At 33.3% G+C, this 17,510-nt stretch overlaps 1 protein-coding gene across 19 annotated transcripts in view; it reads left to right on the top strand.

Moving 5' to 3' along the window:
- The window catches only part of Nrxn1 (neurexin 1), a 1,031,461-nt gene that overhangs the window by 717,892 nt on the left and 296,059 nt on the right, over positions 1–17,510 (top strand). For all 19 annotated transcript variants that reach the window (XM_042675422.1, XM_042675423.1, XM_042675430.1 and 16 more), the window contains one exon: positions 12,041–12,222. In XM_042675422.1, the coding sequence (XP_042531356.1) occupies positions 12,041–12,222 (182 nt within the window). The remainder of the gene's footprint in view (positions 1–12,040; positions 12,223–17,510) is intronic.

Genomic DNA, 17,510 nt, shown 5'->3' on the forward strand with positions numbered 1-17,510 from the left:
TTTTCTTCCTCAAAACTGTTGTTATGAAAACATATCAATAATGATACTTCATAGAATTGGCTAAATGTGATTCTTAATGTAATCTTTATAAACTATTTCAAAGTATGAGTTGATGGATGAATAAGCAAACAGAAGTTGCATTTATCTTATTTTACTTTAATTAATGTAGCTGCTACTATTTTTTCTACTAAGCTTATATCAGCACCAAAAAAAAAAAAGAGAAATGATTTCCTTTCTCATGAAGATAGAGATATTTGTGAGATAGCAAAATATCATCAAGACACTCCTATTAATCTGTCTTATGACATTATATTTTTTCCTTTTAGACTGTATGTGACTCCTTGTTAAAAGAAAATTGCATTTCACAGTTTTTAATATAATGATACATTAGCATTTATCTAATCATTTTTTTTAATATTAACCTTGGTTAATCCTAATTTGGTTTGTACTCTGTACTTATCTAGGGATTTAATTCAAGAAACAAAGAGAAAATACTGCACATTAAAAAGACATGGATTTCTTCCTAAAACAAAATTGATTTCTCATTTATATAAGTGAATCTACTCTTTTAAAAATATTTATGCCTTTTTTTTTAACTATACTTCATCAAAATCCTGTCTACAAAATTAGCTCTTAACTTTTCCAGAACTCTATTAAATGTTATTTTCCAAAAAGAAATGGTGTTGTATCAAGAAACTAAGAAATTCCCTAAATTCTTTAATGGGGAACATTTAGTTACCTTATACAAGATTCTTTACCTACTATGTTAGACAATGATTTAATCACTGAAGATCTTTGAACAGAAGAGTAATTAGAGATTTTATTTCCAAAACAAATTTGATATTGCCTTGTAATGTAGATTTATATTAAGAAAAAACAGAACAGTACCAGATCAATTAAGATGAATACTTATTACAAGATTTAAAGTCAAATGAAGCCCAATATGAGCCATGCAAGTATGGAAAAAAGATTCAAGAAGTGCAATCTTATTTTAAGTGATGAGTATAGTTTTCTTTCACCACTACCATGTAATACTCTACTATATACTCAATTAATTGTCAGTGAGAGTACAGGTGCTTTATTCTTGAATGGTTCTGTGATGCTGCCTTTCTGCTTTCTAGGAGCATCCTTGTGCTGCTTTATACTTCTGTCTTTGTACCGCTTTATTTGTTTGGGTTGGTCAAAATACATCATTCCTATCTCAATGGAAGTCTTTTTCTAGCACCTTATCAAAACATCTGACTTTTACCATTTCAAAACAGAGAGGTTTTGATTCAATATGTCACTTTATGAGTGCAGTCCATTTGTTCAGGTTACTCCTTTCATTATTCTCCCCCCTCTCTCTCAACCTCACCTATCCCCTCAATTTTTCCAGTTATCTTCCATATATGTATCTTGAGTATTATAGCCACATTAACCCATCCTTCCTTTCTCCATTCAGCTACCTCTTATGACCTTTCCTTGACCTCACCTCTCATCTGACACCTTAAGTTCCAGCTTCCTGGTATACATTTAGTTAAACTGCTTATTAGTTGTTAAAGAGAGTTACACTATTTGCAATTTCCCTTCCATATACCATATTTTATAAAATATATTTGTGCACATGTGCATTTGACCTACTTTTCCATATGTTACATATATTTGTAATTTGGATCTAACTTACATCTTACTGTCCTTGTTTTCTAGGTCCATCCATGTTCTGGCAAATGAAATAATATAATTTTTCTTGATGGAATATATATATATATATACACAAATGTGCATATATATGTATATATATGTATATATAATAATATACATATATAGACGTCTGCATACATGTATATATATATATATATATATATATATATATATATGTTTCATATCCCCTCACCACAATTACATTGTTCTGTCTTTTGATTAATCTCTTATCACAACCACAATGAACACTCATTTCTATATATCCCAGTAATATATTAGACAATTTTTTTATATATCTACAATTTTCTTAAGCCTCTCTATGACACCATGGTCCCTTCTTAGGTTACAAATTAATAGAAGAAACTAGCTCACAGTGATCTGAATGAGTTCTAATCATAGTACTGAGTCAGCATAATGTGACTCAAGGCTCTGTTTCAACATGATTTTGAGAATAGAGATCATTTCATACACTTCTCAGTGATTTCTGTAATGATAAATGAATTAAAAAAAGGATTATTGAGTAGCTGGTTTCTTGGCTGGAATTTTTATTTTAATCAGTGTTGAAAATTTGAACAATTAAATTTTGAAATAAGTAAATTGAAGGGCATCACTGTACAAATGCAACTTCTAATTTTTTGATACTAATTTTACGGATTTTCTAGGAACCTAGTACAACCTATTCAATCCTCTTCAAAACAAGATTTTTCTTAAAGAACCTAATAATGCAATTTGATTTCTTCTCTCTCTCTTGCTGTCTATAGCTGTAATGCAAATTGATTCCTGAAATACTTGCCAGAGACTTCTTAATAAAGTTCACTTATTGCTTGAGGGTGTCTTGTTTTAGAAGGGAAGATGTAAGCATTTAAAGTTCTAGGGATTATTGGCAGTGGGGTTGTTGTGAATTATTTTACTGTCTTTGTGAAATTTTCCTTAATCTGATTAGCAGAAGTTCTTACTTTTTGTTTTGTTTTTTTTTTTTTTCCTCTCAATCACATAACTTAGACCTAGAGACTTTTATAAATTTTGGGAATCATATTCATCTTAGAAAAGTTTGTTTCACTTGACAAGTCAAACCATAGAAATTAACTGTTGCAGGGCAGGTGCGGGGGGGGGGGGAGGGACAATGTATTTGAGGAAAAAATAACAAGTGTTTGTTTTTAAGTATATTACAGATAGACTAGACTAGTAAATGAATTATTACTTACTGCACAGACTTTCTAAAATAGTACCAATTAGCTGGAAAATAATTTCAAAATTTTGAATAACTAGAGTAATAACTAGAATAACTTGAATAACTAGAATAATTAGAGATAAGATTCTCATGGGTGGGGCTGGGAAGGTGGCTCAGTGGTAGAGCGCTTGCCTTGCATGCATGAGGCCCTGGGTTCAATTCCTCAGCACCACATAAGCAAAAAGAAAAAAGCTGGAAATGGCGCTGTGGCTCAAGTAGTAGAGCGCTAGCCTTGAGCTGAAGAGCTGAGGGACAGCGCCCAGGCCCAGAGTTCAGGCCCCACCACCAGACCACCCCCACCCCCACCCCCCCCCCCCCAAAAAAAGAGTCTCATGGATATTCTTGTCTGGGCTGGCTTTGAACATTGACCTTTTGAACATTGATCTCTGCCTCCTGAGTAGATAAGTTTAGAAGTGTGAGCCTCCTGCATCAAGCTTTATTGATTATTTTCGCCTTTTGTTTTCAAGATTACTGTTAATTGTGATTTGAATATCATTATTTACAGTAGCCTAGTTATCAGTTTAAACAAGATGATGACATGCCTCCAAACCATTGCTGTGACACCTCACACACACAAGCTGTTCTGTCCAGCTTTTTATCTTTAATGTACACATCAATCTCTCTGAAAGGGCTGCATGTTTTAAGTTTTGTTTTCCTTCCTCCTTTCACACTATTAGTCCTAATCAGAAAACCAAGAGAAAGGGTGGCTGGTGAACATTTCATATTTTCATAGATTTCCTTCTAGAACAAAAAAGAGCAATTCACTGTAATGAATTTACTTAACATCAGCAACTGATTGCATAATCGTATCTTTGTGTGATTCCAGTGAACATTAAGTCACATCGTTTGTTTGAATGGTTTTAGTTTGTGCAGTAGATCTGCTATGCTGTATGGATAATTCAGCCTTTTTTTTATTCCATTAAAAGTTGGGAAATATTAATTGTTAATTGCAGAATGTCACTATTTGTGCTATTCCTGAACATATGTCAAGGATGTGGGCAAGGGAGGTCACCCTTGCATCCATTTACATCCTAAAATATAACTTCAGGTGTCAGGGAAGGACATACTTGTTTTTCGAAGACTGAATACTTTGTTTTCATTGAAGCATACTCTTCCCATAAATGTCAAGGTCAGGAAAAAAAATAATGATGCATTTATAAATCTGTATTCTTTCTAAGAGTATTTTCCTAGAAAAATGTATGAAAATATTTCACATTTCATGTTTCTATTAAAGAAAAGATTTGGACCAATAGATAAAGAAAAAAAATTATTGGAGTACATAATTACTATTTAAATTATCTTCGAGAGAAATGATTCCTGACTCCATAGGAAATCACCATGATAGCATTTTGCTTTTCCATTTTCTTCCAAGTTTTATTTGATTGGAATTTCTTATTGAGTAGGCACACATCATTTATTTCACTTTCAACTGGTTGGTATCTTTATTGGGCTAGGGCTGAATCTAGTATGGACTGGCTTACTAGAGAGGGTTCTCTGTCCCACTTTTGTATCCTGTAGGAGTACTGTGAGATCTGGGTGTTCCAGCCTCTTTTTGATTCCTTGGGAAATTTGGAAATCATTATTAACACCCACTGAATCCTGGTGGTCCTTGTTAGTATATCAACGTATCTGACTCTGATGGGGTTCAAGAGGCTTTGCAATGAACTCCAGATAGGCTGATTTGTCTTTGGTGAAGTAATGTGGGTACCTGGTTCTGTATAGTGCCACTATGAGGAAATTCAGCATGGAAACAGTGGCATCACAATTCTCACTTGCAAGTGAGCATTCCCTTTAATAAAATTTCAACAACTTTTTTTTTAAGTATAGTAAGGTGCCTTATTTCAAAAAAGATTGGGGTTTTGCTGAAACACATAAGTTCCATATAAGAATTAACTTCCCATTGTTTTTTCCTAGTTCGAGTATCATCCTTAGCTATTTGTATAAGACTTACATTATAAGGTATATGTGAAATATCCCAAGTATTTTTACTTTGATCAAGAAAATCAGGCCAGGGCCTAAAACATTTCAGCCATATTTTAAGGGTTTATTTTTCTTTTTAAATGTGTCTCTTTCTTAAAGATATGTGATTATAAACTTAGCTTTATTCTCTATTTCCTCTTTTTTCTCTTTATTTGTGCTTGTCCTGGGGCTTGAATGAACTCAGGGTCTGGGCACAGTGCCTGAACTTTTTGTTTGCTCAAGGCTAGCACTATACTACTTGAGCCATAGCTCTACTTCTGGGCTTTTGGTAGCTAATTATGGCACCTAGCCTTTTTATCTGGTCGGAATTAATTTATCAGCACTACTAAGTCTGCCTCCTCTATCACAAATGTCCAATTATGATATATGTACTCTTTATTTTCCTTTCCCTTTTCTCATATATTTGCAAATTTAGATACAAACATTGGCTCAAGGATAATTGGTTATTTCTTAATATTGGTGTCATTAGCTTTTAGATTTGGAGTTGATTACATATTAACAGGTAGGAATTTATCTTAATCTTATTATTTTAATATCTTCTAATAAAATACAAGTTTATTTAAGTTTTTATTATTCTTGTATATAAAATTTTAAGGAATGGAAAAATAGTTAAAATAGTACTAGTTTAATAGGTCCCATGGTTTCCCTTATTTGCAATATCTAGTATAGGTATGAGTCAAGCGGAAAAGGTCAGATTATGTGATGTTAGGAAAATGAATCCTTAGATATGTATTTTAATGTTTTTTTCCTTTCATGCATTTGTTTCTAATGCATTTATAAGATTATCTCTTTGTAGCTTTGTATATCCCTCCCCCACAGTATAACCCCTGCTTTCACTATATTTGATGTCAGTATAACTTGTAGAGGAGATGGGGAAAAACAAGTCATTTAAGGATACAGGTGGACCTGTTGCAACAATGAGAAGTACAAGTTGCCAGAGTTACAATGTTGGGGGGGGGGGAGCAGGGAGGATTGGGTGGGGGGGGGGAGGCTGGGAAGGGATGTGAAGGGTAAACAAAGGAGGAGGCTGCAATGCTTGATAAGAAATGTACTCATTAACCTGCCCATGTAATTGTAACCCCTCTGTACAGTGTGTTCACAAAAAATAAAAATAAAAAAAAAATAGTACTAGTTTAAAAATAGTAAAATAGCAATAGTAGCAGTAAAAATAATAGTGTTTATTTTCATGAAACAATTCCTTTTTATAGTGCACAAAATTTATAATTTAGAAAGACACTGAAATGCAATAGGTTGTTGCTTTAGTAATTTATATTTTTGTTTGTTTCACCAATTCAGATATTTTACATTACCTAAAAATTTTAGACAAACAAGGAGCTCTCTTAATCACAAATGAATTCTACTTAAGAATATTTCCACGTAAGTGGAAAACGTTCAGAAAATTTAAATTTAATAATGTCATTTTGACACAGTTATATGAGGAATAAAAGCGCCCCTTATTTGTAATTGTTTTAATTTCCATCTGACTGCCTGGTACACTTTCACTGGAAAAAGTGTTATATCCCTGTTACATTTAATAGAAACATAATGGCTTGAGTGTTTCATGTTAGCTGCATGGTGACATTTGAAGAAATATAGGTCTTTGAAGAAAAAAAACTTTTATTCAAATACATGTTATATTCCATAAGCTAATCTTTTCAGAAGTTAATTATATTATTATTCATATAGCAAGAATGCAGAGCCAGTCACTAATATACAGACCTATACATGCTGATTGGTTTTTGTTTTCAGAGAGACTCAATCCATTTGGGAGAATACATTAGCTTTTGTAGGAGTAAAGTCAGGCTGAGGTAGAAATATTAAGGGGGAGGTGATGGTTGGTAAGAAAGAGATAGAGAGAAGAGTACTCTTTGGGTAAAGAATGTGCTTTAGAAGAGTAAAACATGTTTCTTATTAGCATACTACAGGCAGGGAAAACATTAGAAATTGAAGACCACACTGGACTTTTACAAACACTTATTGCATAGTAAAATACATTGTCACTGCTCACTTTATAGCTGGTGGGCTATGCTTGTTAATAAATTAAAATGAGTGAGATTCACGGAGCACTGATGGCTCAAGCTTATAGTGTGAATGACTCACGCTGAGATCTCAAGCTTGTAGTCTAAACGACTCAGGCTGAGATCTGAGGATCCTAGTTCAAATCCATCCTGGACAGAAAGATTTTTGAGACTCTTATCTCCAATTAGCCAGCAATAAACAAACAAACAAACAACTGGAAGTGGAGATGGTAGAGCACCCACCTTAAGTTGAAAAAACCAAGTGAGACTGCAAGATGCTGAATTCAGAGTGAAAAGCGCTTGCTGCACAGCTTCGCAGAGAGAGGACAGAAAACCACGTGAAGGTTGAGTTAGCCCTGCATTTAGTGATATGCTGAATGCCAAGATGAATTCGCAATAAATCTATTAGGAGTCACATCATCGATGGGATTTTATTTGCAGTATGAAAACCAGCCCCAATAACAAAGCCACACAAGCCACCACTCTCGCCTTCCTATTGATTAAAAGCATGAAGCAGTGATTGAGTTGTCATCACACATTTAATTCACCCATACGTGTCTCTCTAAAGGTAAGGTTGAAAAAATCTAGTTTGCAGGTCGTTTTATTTTTTGTAGACTCGCTCATTTATTTAAGGTCAAGTGAAAATTTCTACTGTGTGCTACATCATTTTTACCACCTGGATTATTGATGAAGATGAATTGATACTTTCTCTCATGAAATTTCCATGTGATTTGATGAAATATATTATGATTGTCAATGAACAGTGAATGGAAATAATAATTATTTATATAACATAATAGTTTAATAATGTAATTGACATAAGATGTAATAAAATAATAATTGCTTTATATCAATTAAAGTACTAAGCCATAAGATAAAAAAACTGAAAAGATGAATAGAAACTGTGATAGAGGAAGATTCTTCTTAAAACTATCAATTTGAACACAACTAAAATATAATTAATTATTCTCATTTTTTGTATTACAATAAAATGAAAAGGTTGTGATGTTACTTTATATTTTTATGGTACACATACTTGCACACAAAAACCCACCTCTTCCCTGTGCTTTATTGGTCACTTACCATGATGAGAGCTAAAGTATTGCTGTGTAATATCTCATTTAATCCTGGCAGCGATTCAATAAGACAAGTTTGCTAGCTCCATTTAATTCAGCTAATTAGAAGCACAAAATTTAGCACAAATAACTAGGTTAGAGAATAGATAGCAAAGGATATAGTTAGAATTGAAGTCCAGGGATGTCCGAGGCCAGAGTTCTATTCTAAATCTTGAAAGGCCTCTGCTACAGGAAGTCTATTGTGACCTTGATTCATAGAACAATGTAAAATCAGGTAGATTTTGACTCTTTTAGACAATTGACGGTATTTGATTATGAGAAATAATGTTTTGGCTGGATGGAAGGAATGATTTAAGAATATAGAAAAATTTGTCAAGTATGACACTGAGCAGTTTAAAATAAATAAATAAACCAGATGCCTGTGGAGGTAGATAGAAGAAACCTGTGGTAATACCAAACCTCTAATTTATTTGTGTATTATGAAATTGTTCTGAGTATATTGATGTGTATACTCAGTATACAGGGAAGAGACTCATCTATCCAGATGTATTTAGCTAAAAAGACACCAGAAAAAAAAGAAGCATAACTTAAATCATTGAAAAGAATGATTAGTTAGCGGTCTGGTAGTTACTATATATTGAAAACAGCAAATTCAAGAAATGGAGATCAAGAGAATTACAATTTCAGGACCCCAGTTCAACCAATAAACTGGATGTGGGAGTTTACTTTTGTAATCCTAGCTGTATAAGAATATAACTAGTTAGGTCATGGTCTAACCTATTCCTAGAAAAACACAGAGATTCTATAAAAAGAAATAAAGCCAAGAGGTGTAGGCATGGCACAAATGGTATAGTAACTGCCTTCTAATGCTTAGTTCAAACTTTAAGAAAGTGAAATGATAATGAAATTAAATTTCAAGTAATGATATCTGTCTTGTCATGTATTTTTGCAAGTCTGGAATTTGAACTCAAGTCCTTGAACCCTCACTTGGCTTTCTTGGTCCTAGTTGGCACTCTACCATTTGAGCTGTATTTCCAGCATGACTTTTTGCTAGTTATTTGGATACCAAGTCTTGCAGATTTTTCTGCCTGGACTCACTTAGAATGACAATTCTCTGATCTTAACCTTCTGGATAGCTAGGATTGCAAGCATGAACTTGTCCCATTTATCTTACTGAAAATATAAACCTTTAAATTATTATCACATGCCTAAGAAATTAGAAACATAGTTCCAGAAGTGAAGGTAATATCAGTATACCTATCTTAAATGCTTTGTCATTTTTACATGCATAGGTTAGGTTTATTTGTTTCACACGATTGTGAGGTGAAAGGAGATTGTAAGAATATGAAGGATAAATGTCACCATATGGATATGAAGCATTGGAATATGATAACAGCTGACCTTGACATTCAGACTGGCAGGTCCAATGAACTTCATCTGGATTGTCTTATAATAAGAACAGGAGTCTGAATATTAGCTTTGATATCAGCCTAGCCTAACAACCTCAACTCTTATATTCTCAAGTATTTTTAATGGGAGAAATATTTATCCTACCTTGTATGTAACAGTTGGAAAGAGTTGGAAAATAGTCATGCCAGTGGTGAGTATAGATGAAGATAATTTTTTACATACTGCTTCTCTGTGTTCTATTAGAAAGCATCAGAAATCTTAGACATAGTTGATGTCATACACTGTTAAATAGTATCTCTACTTTGGAACATTTTTTTCTTATTTCTCATGAAATACATAGCCATAGAGAAAAAAGTTATTTTAAAGGAGAAACATAAATGAATCATGAAGTATTACCATACAGAGACAACAACTACTTTTGAAAAAGAAATCTTTTTATATAACATATTTTCATGACAAGTACTTTATCAAAATGATTAATATTTAATTATCTGTAAGAAATGAGAACTGAAAAAATATTTACCAAATAGGACTTGCTTCTTAATATCATAGGAGAAGAATATGCATTGAACGATGCTCTGCAAAATTTTACATTTTTAATGCACAGTCTACAAATTCTGAATCTTGCTTATTTGCAAACTAATTGATACCTTTCTTTATCTTTATCTTTATCTTTCCTTGTGTGAATGAGATAAATTAATTTCATTAATTTTTTTTTCATAATCAATATTCTGGTTTATCACTTTTACACTGTTGACCCCTGACATGTTTATTGGGACAGATTTACATACCAAGAGCTCTTATAACCTCAAATTATTATGTACATATTTCAGAAGATTTTGAAGATTCTCAAGAGCTTATGAAAATAAATGTCTAAGATAGAAAATGAAGATTGGTTGTCCCCTCAAAAGAGCATAAAATCAATCCACTATTTAATTAAATACACACAAACATGAGAGGCAGTCAACTTCATTTAATTGGCAAATTGTTATTCATAAAAACTTGATGCAATGTTATCTTCAGACCATATTGTTCTATGCACATTTACATATATTACTAACAATAGAAGCTCTTTTCCAATTAAAAAATATGATGTTTTGCAGCCTAACCATTAATGTTGCTCTTTTCCATGTTTTATACATGGTAGAGTTATCCAGAGAAACAGAACCAAAGTGGAGTACCTCTATGCACACACAGCCTCTTACAAGGAGACTGGGGAAAGCTGGTGGTATAGTGGCCTGAGAACCGGAGAGCTAATAGTGTAAAATTTGTTTGGTTCTGAAGGCTTGAGAATCAGGATCCAAAAAAGTCATGCTCTTCATTAAACAGAAAAAAAAAAAAGAAGGAAAACCCAATTTCCCTCTAATTTTGTTCTGCTCAGACCCTCAAAGGATTTTAAATGATCACCACTCAACAGTGGATGGAGCAATCTGGTTTACTCAGACCAATACAATTGCTAATTTCATCCAACAATGTCCTAACAGAAAAGCCCAGAAATAATATATCACCAGCTACTTGGGAATTGGATTGGTCCAGTCAAGTTAACATAATATGGTACTCACAGTAGGTACTCAGTAAATGCACATTAGGAGGTAAAGGGGGGGAGATATACACATTGGCATTTTTTGTTATTCAAAGGCTATTCCTTCCTTTATAGATTCTCCCTAAGGCCTGTCTGGGCTTATTAAATACATGTTTCTGTAATCACTTTTAGTTTGGAGGTATCTCTCCTTTGGTTCTCTAGAGATAAAACTTGTGACTCAAAGATTTTCCTTCATTGTATTCAGTGAGAGAGAGAGATGCTAGCAAAGCAATGACAATCAATGATATAAAAGTTTACTGCACTGGATGCTGAGTGATGTCATTAGAAACAAAACTCTTTAAATTAGGATGAGTGATTTCCTGGTATCATTATCATACAGCAAAGCTTGAGCACTGACAGAATCAGACCCTGTGTGACATTTTCTTCAGTGTTGTGAAACTAGTAGTGCTCACTTCCTGGTGCCCAGGAATCAGAGGTTGGATCAGGTGAGACTTTTCACAATAGCCACTAGATGTTGCTTGTTAAATAAGACCTGACTTCTATAGATTGAACCTATTATCTGTATTGCCTCTACCTGACTATTGGAGCTTATGGATGTCCATTCATTACTTATCATCTGTCACATGTGAATAAACACTTCTCCCATAAAAAATTTGCTCTGCTATACTGAATGACCCTGTCAGATCTACATGTAGCTTTTGTTGCAAAAACAAGTTGATAAATGTTTCTGCTGCTTTTTGGAAGCCTTCAGTCAGTTTCCTACTGGCTGAACTATTTCTTCAAAAGTGGCAGGAAGAAATAAAGCCTTATTTCATCGCATGCTTGTCCAGCTCAGTGGAAAAATCTTGTCATAATCTACAGTTTGTTCTCAAACACCTGCTGGTAGATTTAATGAGTATATTAAGATTGAACTGCTTCTCTATTTATCTTAAAACAATTCAGTTCTCTTTTGAGCAAGTTTGATAGAAATCTATTACTTGCTTTACTGTATATCTGTGTCTAAAGTCAGTATTTGAGTGGTATGTCCACATGATAAACGCAAAAAAATATAGGCTAGAAATATTTGGGACTAACTGATGGTGTTTTTGTTTGTGTTTTGCAGCTGGGACAACGTATATCTTTAGCAAAGGTGGTGGACAAATCACGTATAAATGGCCTCCAAATGACCGGCCAAGCACAAGAGCGGACAGACTGGCCATAGGGTTTAGCACTGTTCAGAAAGAAGCTGTATTGGTACGAGTGGACAGCTCTTCAGGCCTGGGTGATTACCTAGAACTGCATATAGTAAGTACTCTTTAAATACGTCTAGGCATTTACTTTGGACATTACATTTGCTGTTAACCTTTTATATGTAACTTATAATGTTGCCTCCTTAAAGCCTCCGACCCTGCCTTGGAGACCAGCAGAAGATATATACCATAGAAAAGAGGAGTACTATCTAGAGATAATAAAACTTCAGATTTATTACTGTTAACCACTACTTTACAATTGGGGAAAAAATTCTTTTTGAGCAGGAATTTCTCTCAATTTTGTGTTCATGAAGTCTTTTAGAGTACTTTTAGTGCCTTTTGGCAGACTTGCCAAATTAATAAAATAATTTATTGCTCAATGAATAGTATACCATCTGGCTGGAAGCAGGAAGTTATGATACTAGTGACATACAAAGATCTGTTTTCAGAGTTCTGATTCCTTTTCTTGCCAGAGAGAAAAATTAGGCAACATTACATGAAGCCCAAGGAAAGAAGGAAAACTTTAACAGTATTTGGAGGTGTGAAAGAAAATCACCCAAAATAATGCTGTTTCTAGGATATTTTGTGTCAAGGAAATGGTATGGATTCTTACCATTTCTGGCCCATGAACATTCTTTTGCTTTAAGTTCTAAAACTCCCACAACAATTTACTTGAAAGATAGTAAAAGGCAAACATCAATTATGAATGAAAAATGTCCTTGTCTTCTTAAAGCTGCTTAATGGACTATAAATAGTTCAGTCTCTTTTGTTATCCCTGCATTCAATAATTACCAGTGATTTTGATTGTAATTTTCTTGTGTTCCTGTATTACTGGCAAAGAAACACACATGGTATTTCATTGTTCAGAGATAGTACATTTTACTAACAGAACAAAATAACACACATTATAGGACTTGTGGTATAAGTTACTGGTAACACCTGTCTACTCTGCCTGTGCCAGGCCCGTGAGCTCAACTCATAGCACCATTAAAAATCAAACATAAAAGCTGTAGGGTTCTTCTCATCACTGTTCTTCATCTGAAGTGTTTATCCTCTAAAAGTTTCTGAAGCACTTAATTCTCTCCATCCTCGTTTGTATTTAAGTTTAGCTTATCTCTCCTATATCTTGTCCTAAGGTTTTTATTTATAAGTTGTCTCTTGAGTAGTTCTCAGGCCTTAAAGGAAATCAGGTCCTTTTCTGTTAAAAGTTGGCTTTTGGGCACCACTCCTATATAATTCGGGAAGCCACTTGATACCAAAATACACTAACAGACTTTTACACAGTTTTAATTCTCAAAGATTTTATTAACTTATCTTCCTACCCTATCTTTTACATTAAATTCCTTAAATTTCCAATAAGCTGAAGGGTTTAAGGGGTGGAGAAGCTGTCACTGACTACAGGTGCTGATTTCATTGCCTCTTGTGAAAACAAACAAACAACAGCCACCAGAAACCTCAATACAACCATTATTGAACCATCATAAATTTTCCATTCAAAATGTAGTTGCCAAAATGGAAACACTGGGAAAGTAATTTCGGCTGCCTTTCAGACAATCAAAATGGAAAGCATTTGGACTTTTATGGCATCATAAATAAATGATCAGTTGAGATAAACTTAACTAGTATGATACAGTAAAAAATCTTTTAAGAGTAATCTCAGCTTTCAAAATATATTTGTTCAGTTCTGATTTAGAAGCCTTACTAGTTCAAACAATAAGTAAATATAAAAGAAAGAAAGAAAACCAAGAACATTTTCCTTCTAAAAGAAATTACTTATTGATCCATAACCAATTACACTTTTAGCCTGAGAAAAGGTCCCAACGATCACTCTCAGATCAAAAGGGCTCTGTCACTGAATTACTCAAACAACTGTGGTTGGTTTTATGGTCAAAGGATTTTGGTGTGCAAGAATGGCCATTTTTTTCCAACTCTGACCAGATATGGGTTGAGGGCCCTTATACAAGTAAATAATTGGCTTTCTAGGAATCTGTACCAGCTCAGTGCCTTCCACAGCTCCTTTAGTGGAGGTGGAGTCTTGAAAGATGATCTATCTGTCAGTGTGCCTTTTTCTTTCTGAATCTCCTTTCTAAGCCTCATCTAACCATTTGCTTTGGCGTTAGTGGTTTTCTCTATACATTCTTGGTCTTGTATTTGAAATATCCAAAATCTCCCATTTCTAGAACTTGTCTTTAACAAGTTAGGTTTCTGGGATTCCCAAATACATTTTGTCAGCACTGTCTACTCTTGTATTAACTCAATCTTAGTTCAAATCTGTCCCAGTAAAACTGTACTTTTCTCCCCTTATTTCTATTGCATACATTTTTAAAAATCCACCCATTAGTGACTCACTAAGTCATTTGCACTGATACAATCATTTTTTCATGTTTCAACATACAATCAAAATTAGCACAGGTAAGAATTTTTGTTTGTTTAGGCTTTTAATACTGAGTTTACCTTTAATTCCTTCTTGTAACATTAGATACATGAAAAATGGAAAAGGAGTTTAACATTTAAAGAACAAAAAAATGGGAGTTTTACAGAAAGGCAAAGAAAGGGAAGGAAAGTGAAGGGATATGTTTTAATCTACAAAAGTTATAAATTTTGCCTAACCATTAAACTGCCAGGGAAGACTTCAAAGTCAGTAAAGTATATAGTATGTATTGATCTCATTTAAATACATAATTTCCATCTCTAATTGATAGAGTAAAGCAATAAACAGCAAAGTTGATTACATTCATTAAAAGATGCTCCATTCTTGCTGAAATGTATGATGCTATTTCAACTAAGTAACTTAAAAAATCTGAATGGCAAATAATTTCAATGAAGATTTGAATATTTGGTTTGGCTCCCATTCTTCAGAGTTTGATTTCACTTGAAAATGTAATCACATTTAAATTTTGACTAAATGTGATCTTAAAAAGTATTACAACTTGGAATAAAGGAGTATTGAATCAGGTGGCCTAGTTTTGATAGATCTTTTTGTTATAAATATAAATTGTCTCACTGTGAAGTTGAAAGCCATATAGTACTAATTTTGAAATTGTCAGGGTTTATGAGATGAAGAGATATGAAATATATGAAATGAAGATTAAGGAATTTCTAACAGTACTTAGAGGATAAGTAGTCAATAAAAGCTTTTCTGAAAGAATAACTGATTTAATTAAATATTGAAAATATTGCAGTTTAAGTTAACTGTGAACTCTCAACATAACCATTGTCAATATAAAGTGACAGGCAATTTGGTTTCAATATAATTCTGAGAAAGTTATCTACCTTTTTGTTGATGGTATTGAAAGAGTTTAACACTCAACATTAGTAGTTTTATTTATTGAAAGTTTGCATATTTTAACTGATGTTTTCTTAAGTCCTCAACTAAGAATTGATAACAGTAGGTTGTTTAAAGAAAGTTTGGGGCAAAAACATTCAGTGCATTACTGATTGCCTCAGTTCAATAATTATCTCATTTGTTGTAGCCAACTTCTGTCATGAATTGTTTTCTAGTTAGATAATAGCTGTCTATTACTTTCAAATAGAGACAGAATTCATGATGGCAAAGAATAGGTTTATAACAATGATAAAAAATCATAAAAATAATATAAAAATATAGCCTGTTAAAATTTCCTTCAGTTCAGGCTGGAAGCTTGGTCAGTAATATCTATATCTATATCTATATACGTATATATGTATATATATATATATATATATATATATATATATGCACCTATATACTTAATGCCCTAGGTCTATGTGAGGCTCAAATTTTTTTATGAGCATGGCCACTCAGTACCTACTTTAATAAGTATTTGTTGTATAATTGAGGAATAAGTCTCCTGGCATCCTTACCACCCCATGGTTTAAATTTATTGCCAATCCAACTTACTACTATTGCTTGGAAATTTTTAATCTTGGCATTCACTCATCCTTTTTTTTTGTAGTTCTAACTTTCTTATTTAGATATTATTTGTAAGAACAATGAACCGATGATAACTTTTACAAATAGTATACATTACATGGAAATTATAAAATACTTTACCATAAGCATTTAGATTAGCCACTTTGAGGATTACTTAATATTGAAAAACAATCTCTTAGAAATAATCAGCAAAATGTGAGCTGAATTTTCATTATATACTGAATTTTACCAATGGTGTCACTTCTAGAAAAACTTCTCTTATATATTAGTCTACTGACATTAATTGGAGATTACTAAGCACCTCTCTGATGTATAGAAGAAAGCCACATAAATGTGGGCTGATTCACTTCCGTGACTATTAAAGGATGTGTTGGTCCTGACCAGAGGAAATGTCAAGGAGGATGGGGGAGACGATGAGTAAGGAGTGCTCTTTGAAATCCTTTCATCTTGGGAGCATGAAAGAGCATTGCAAATTTGATTAGCGAATTGTTGTACATATTTGCCTTAAGTGTTTCTTCTTTGTACTCTGCTGGGACGGAAGCTATATTTTGGAGCCAAGCTCTTAATTGATTTTGATTTAGGGATATACCTTTTGATCAGCGGTTTTAGTATAAACTAGAAGCATAGTATATTTATAGTAAATATTACATATCCCCCAAATAAAGAACCAAAATTAGCAATCTGTCACTTCCTTCTCGTCTTTTTCTGACTTTAGACATTTTGTGCTATTCATTTTATTACTCTAAGATTTAATGCATAAATGCCCCTTAAGGCCAGTAATTGTATATAGTACATACCAACATAAACAAGATAAAACCTAACATTCTCCCAAAAGCTTCTCTTCAATTGAAGTTGTTCTCTAGCTGAGATTTTTTTTTTAAGTAACAAATACCTTATTTGTAAGAATTTCATGTTACCACATATTGTTAAATATATTTTGGATGTATTTGGTGGCATAGAGTGGTCATGCAAGGAAATTTTATTTTGATATATCCATATTCAGGTTGTTGTGTAATACTTCAATTTAACCTTGTAAATCGCCCTCAATAGAGATTTTGTGTGGTTTTGTTTTCCTGGTTCTTCTATGAATTAGAGAATATGTAAATTTGAACTTGGAAAGAAGGTAAAGTTATGTATTTTCTAAATGTGTTTTTAAAGCCTCTTGTCCAGTCTTCTGAGGTATGATAGAGTGATCTTTGGTAAAAATGTAAGAGATGGTCACATTTCTTGTCTAAAGTGCTAGCCAGATATCTTATGGTAGTCTCTAGTTGGGAAGAGAGACCAGTTTCTTCCTTCATCATTTTCCTGCAATTAGTAATTCCACGTAGTCTTCTGCAATTGGGAATGTGTGCCATACTGAACTCTGACTATACTGGAAAAAATTAAGGCCAGGGGAAGTATTTGAAAACAGAAAATCACATCAGGTGTTT

Source organism: Dipodomys spectabilis, unplaced genomic scaffold (assembly GCF_019054845.1).
Source record: "Dipodomys spectabilis isolate Male_0828 unplaced genomic scaffold, ASM1905484v1 ptg000026l, whole genome shotgun sequence".
NCBI lineage: Eukaryota > Metazoa > Chordata > Mammalia > Rodentia > Heteromyidae > Dipodomys > Dipodomys spectabilis.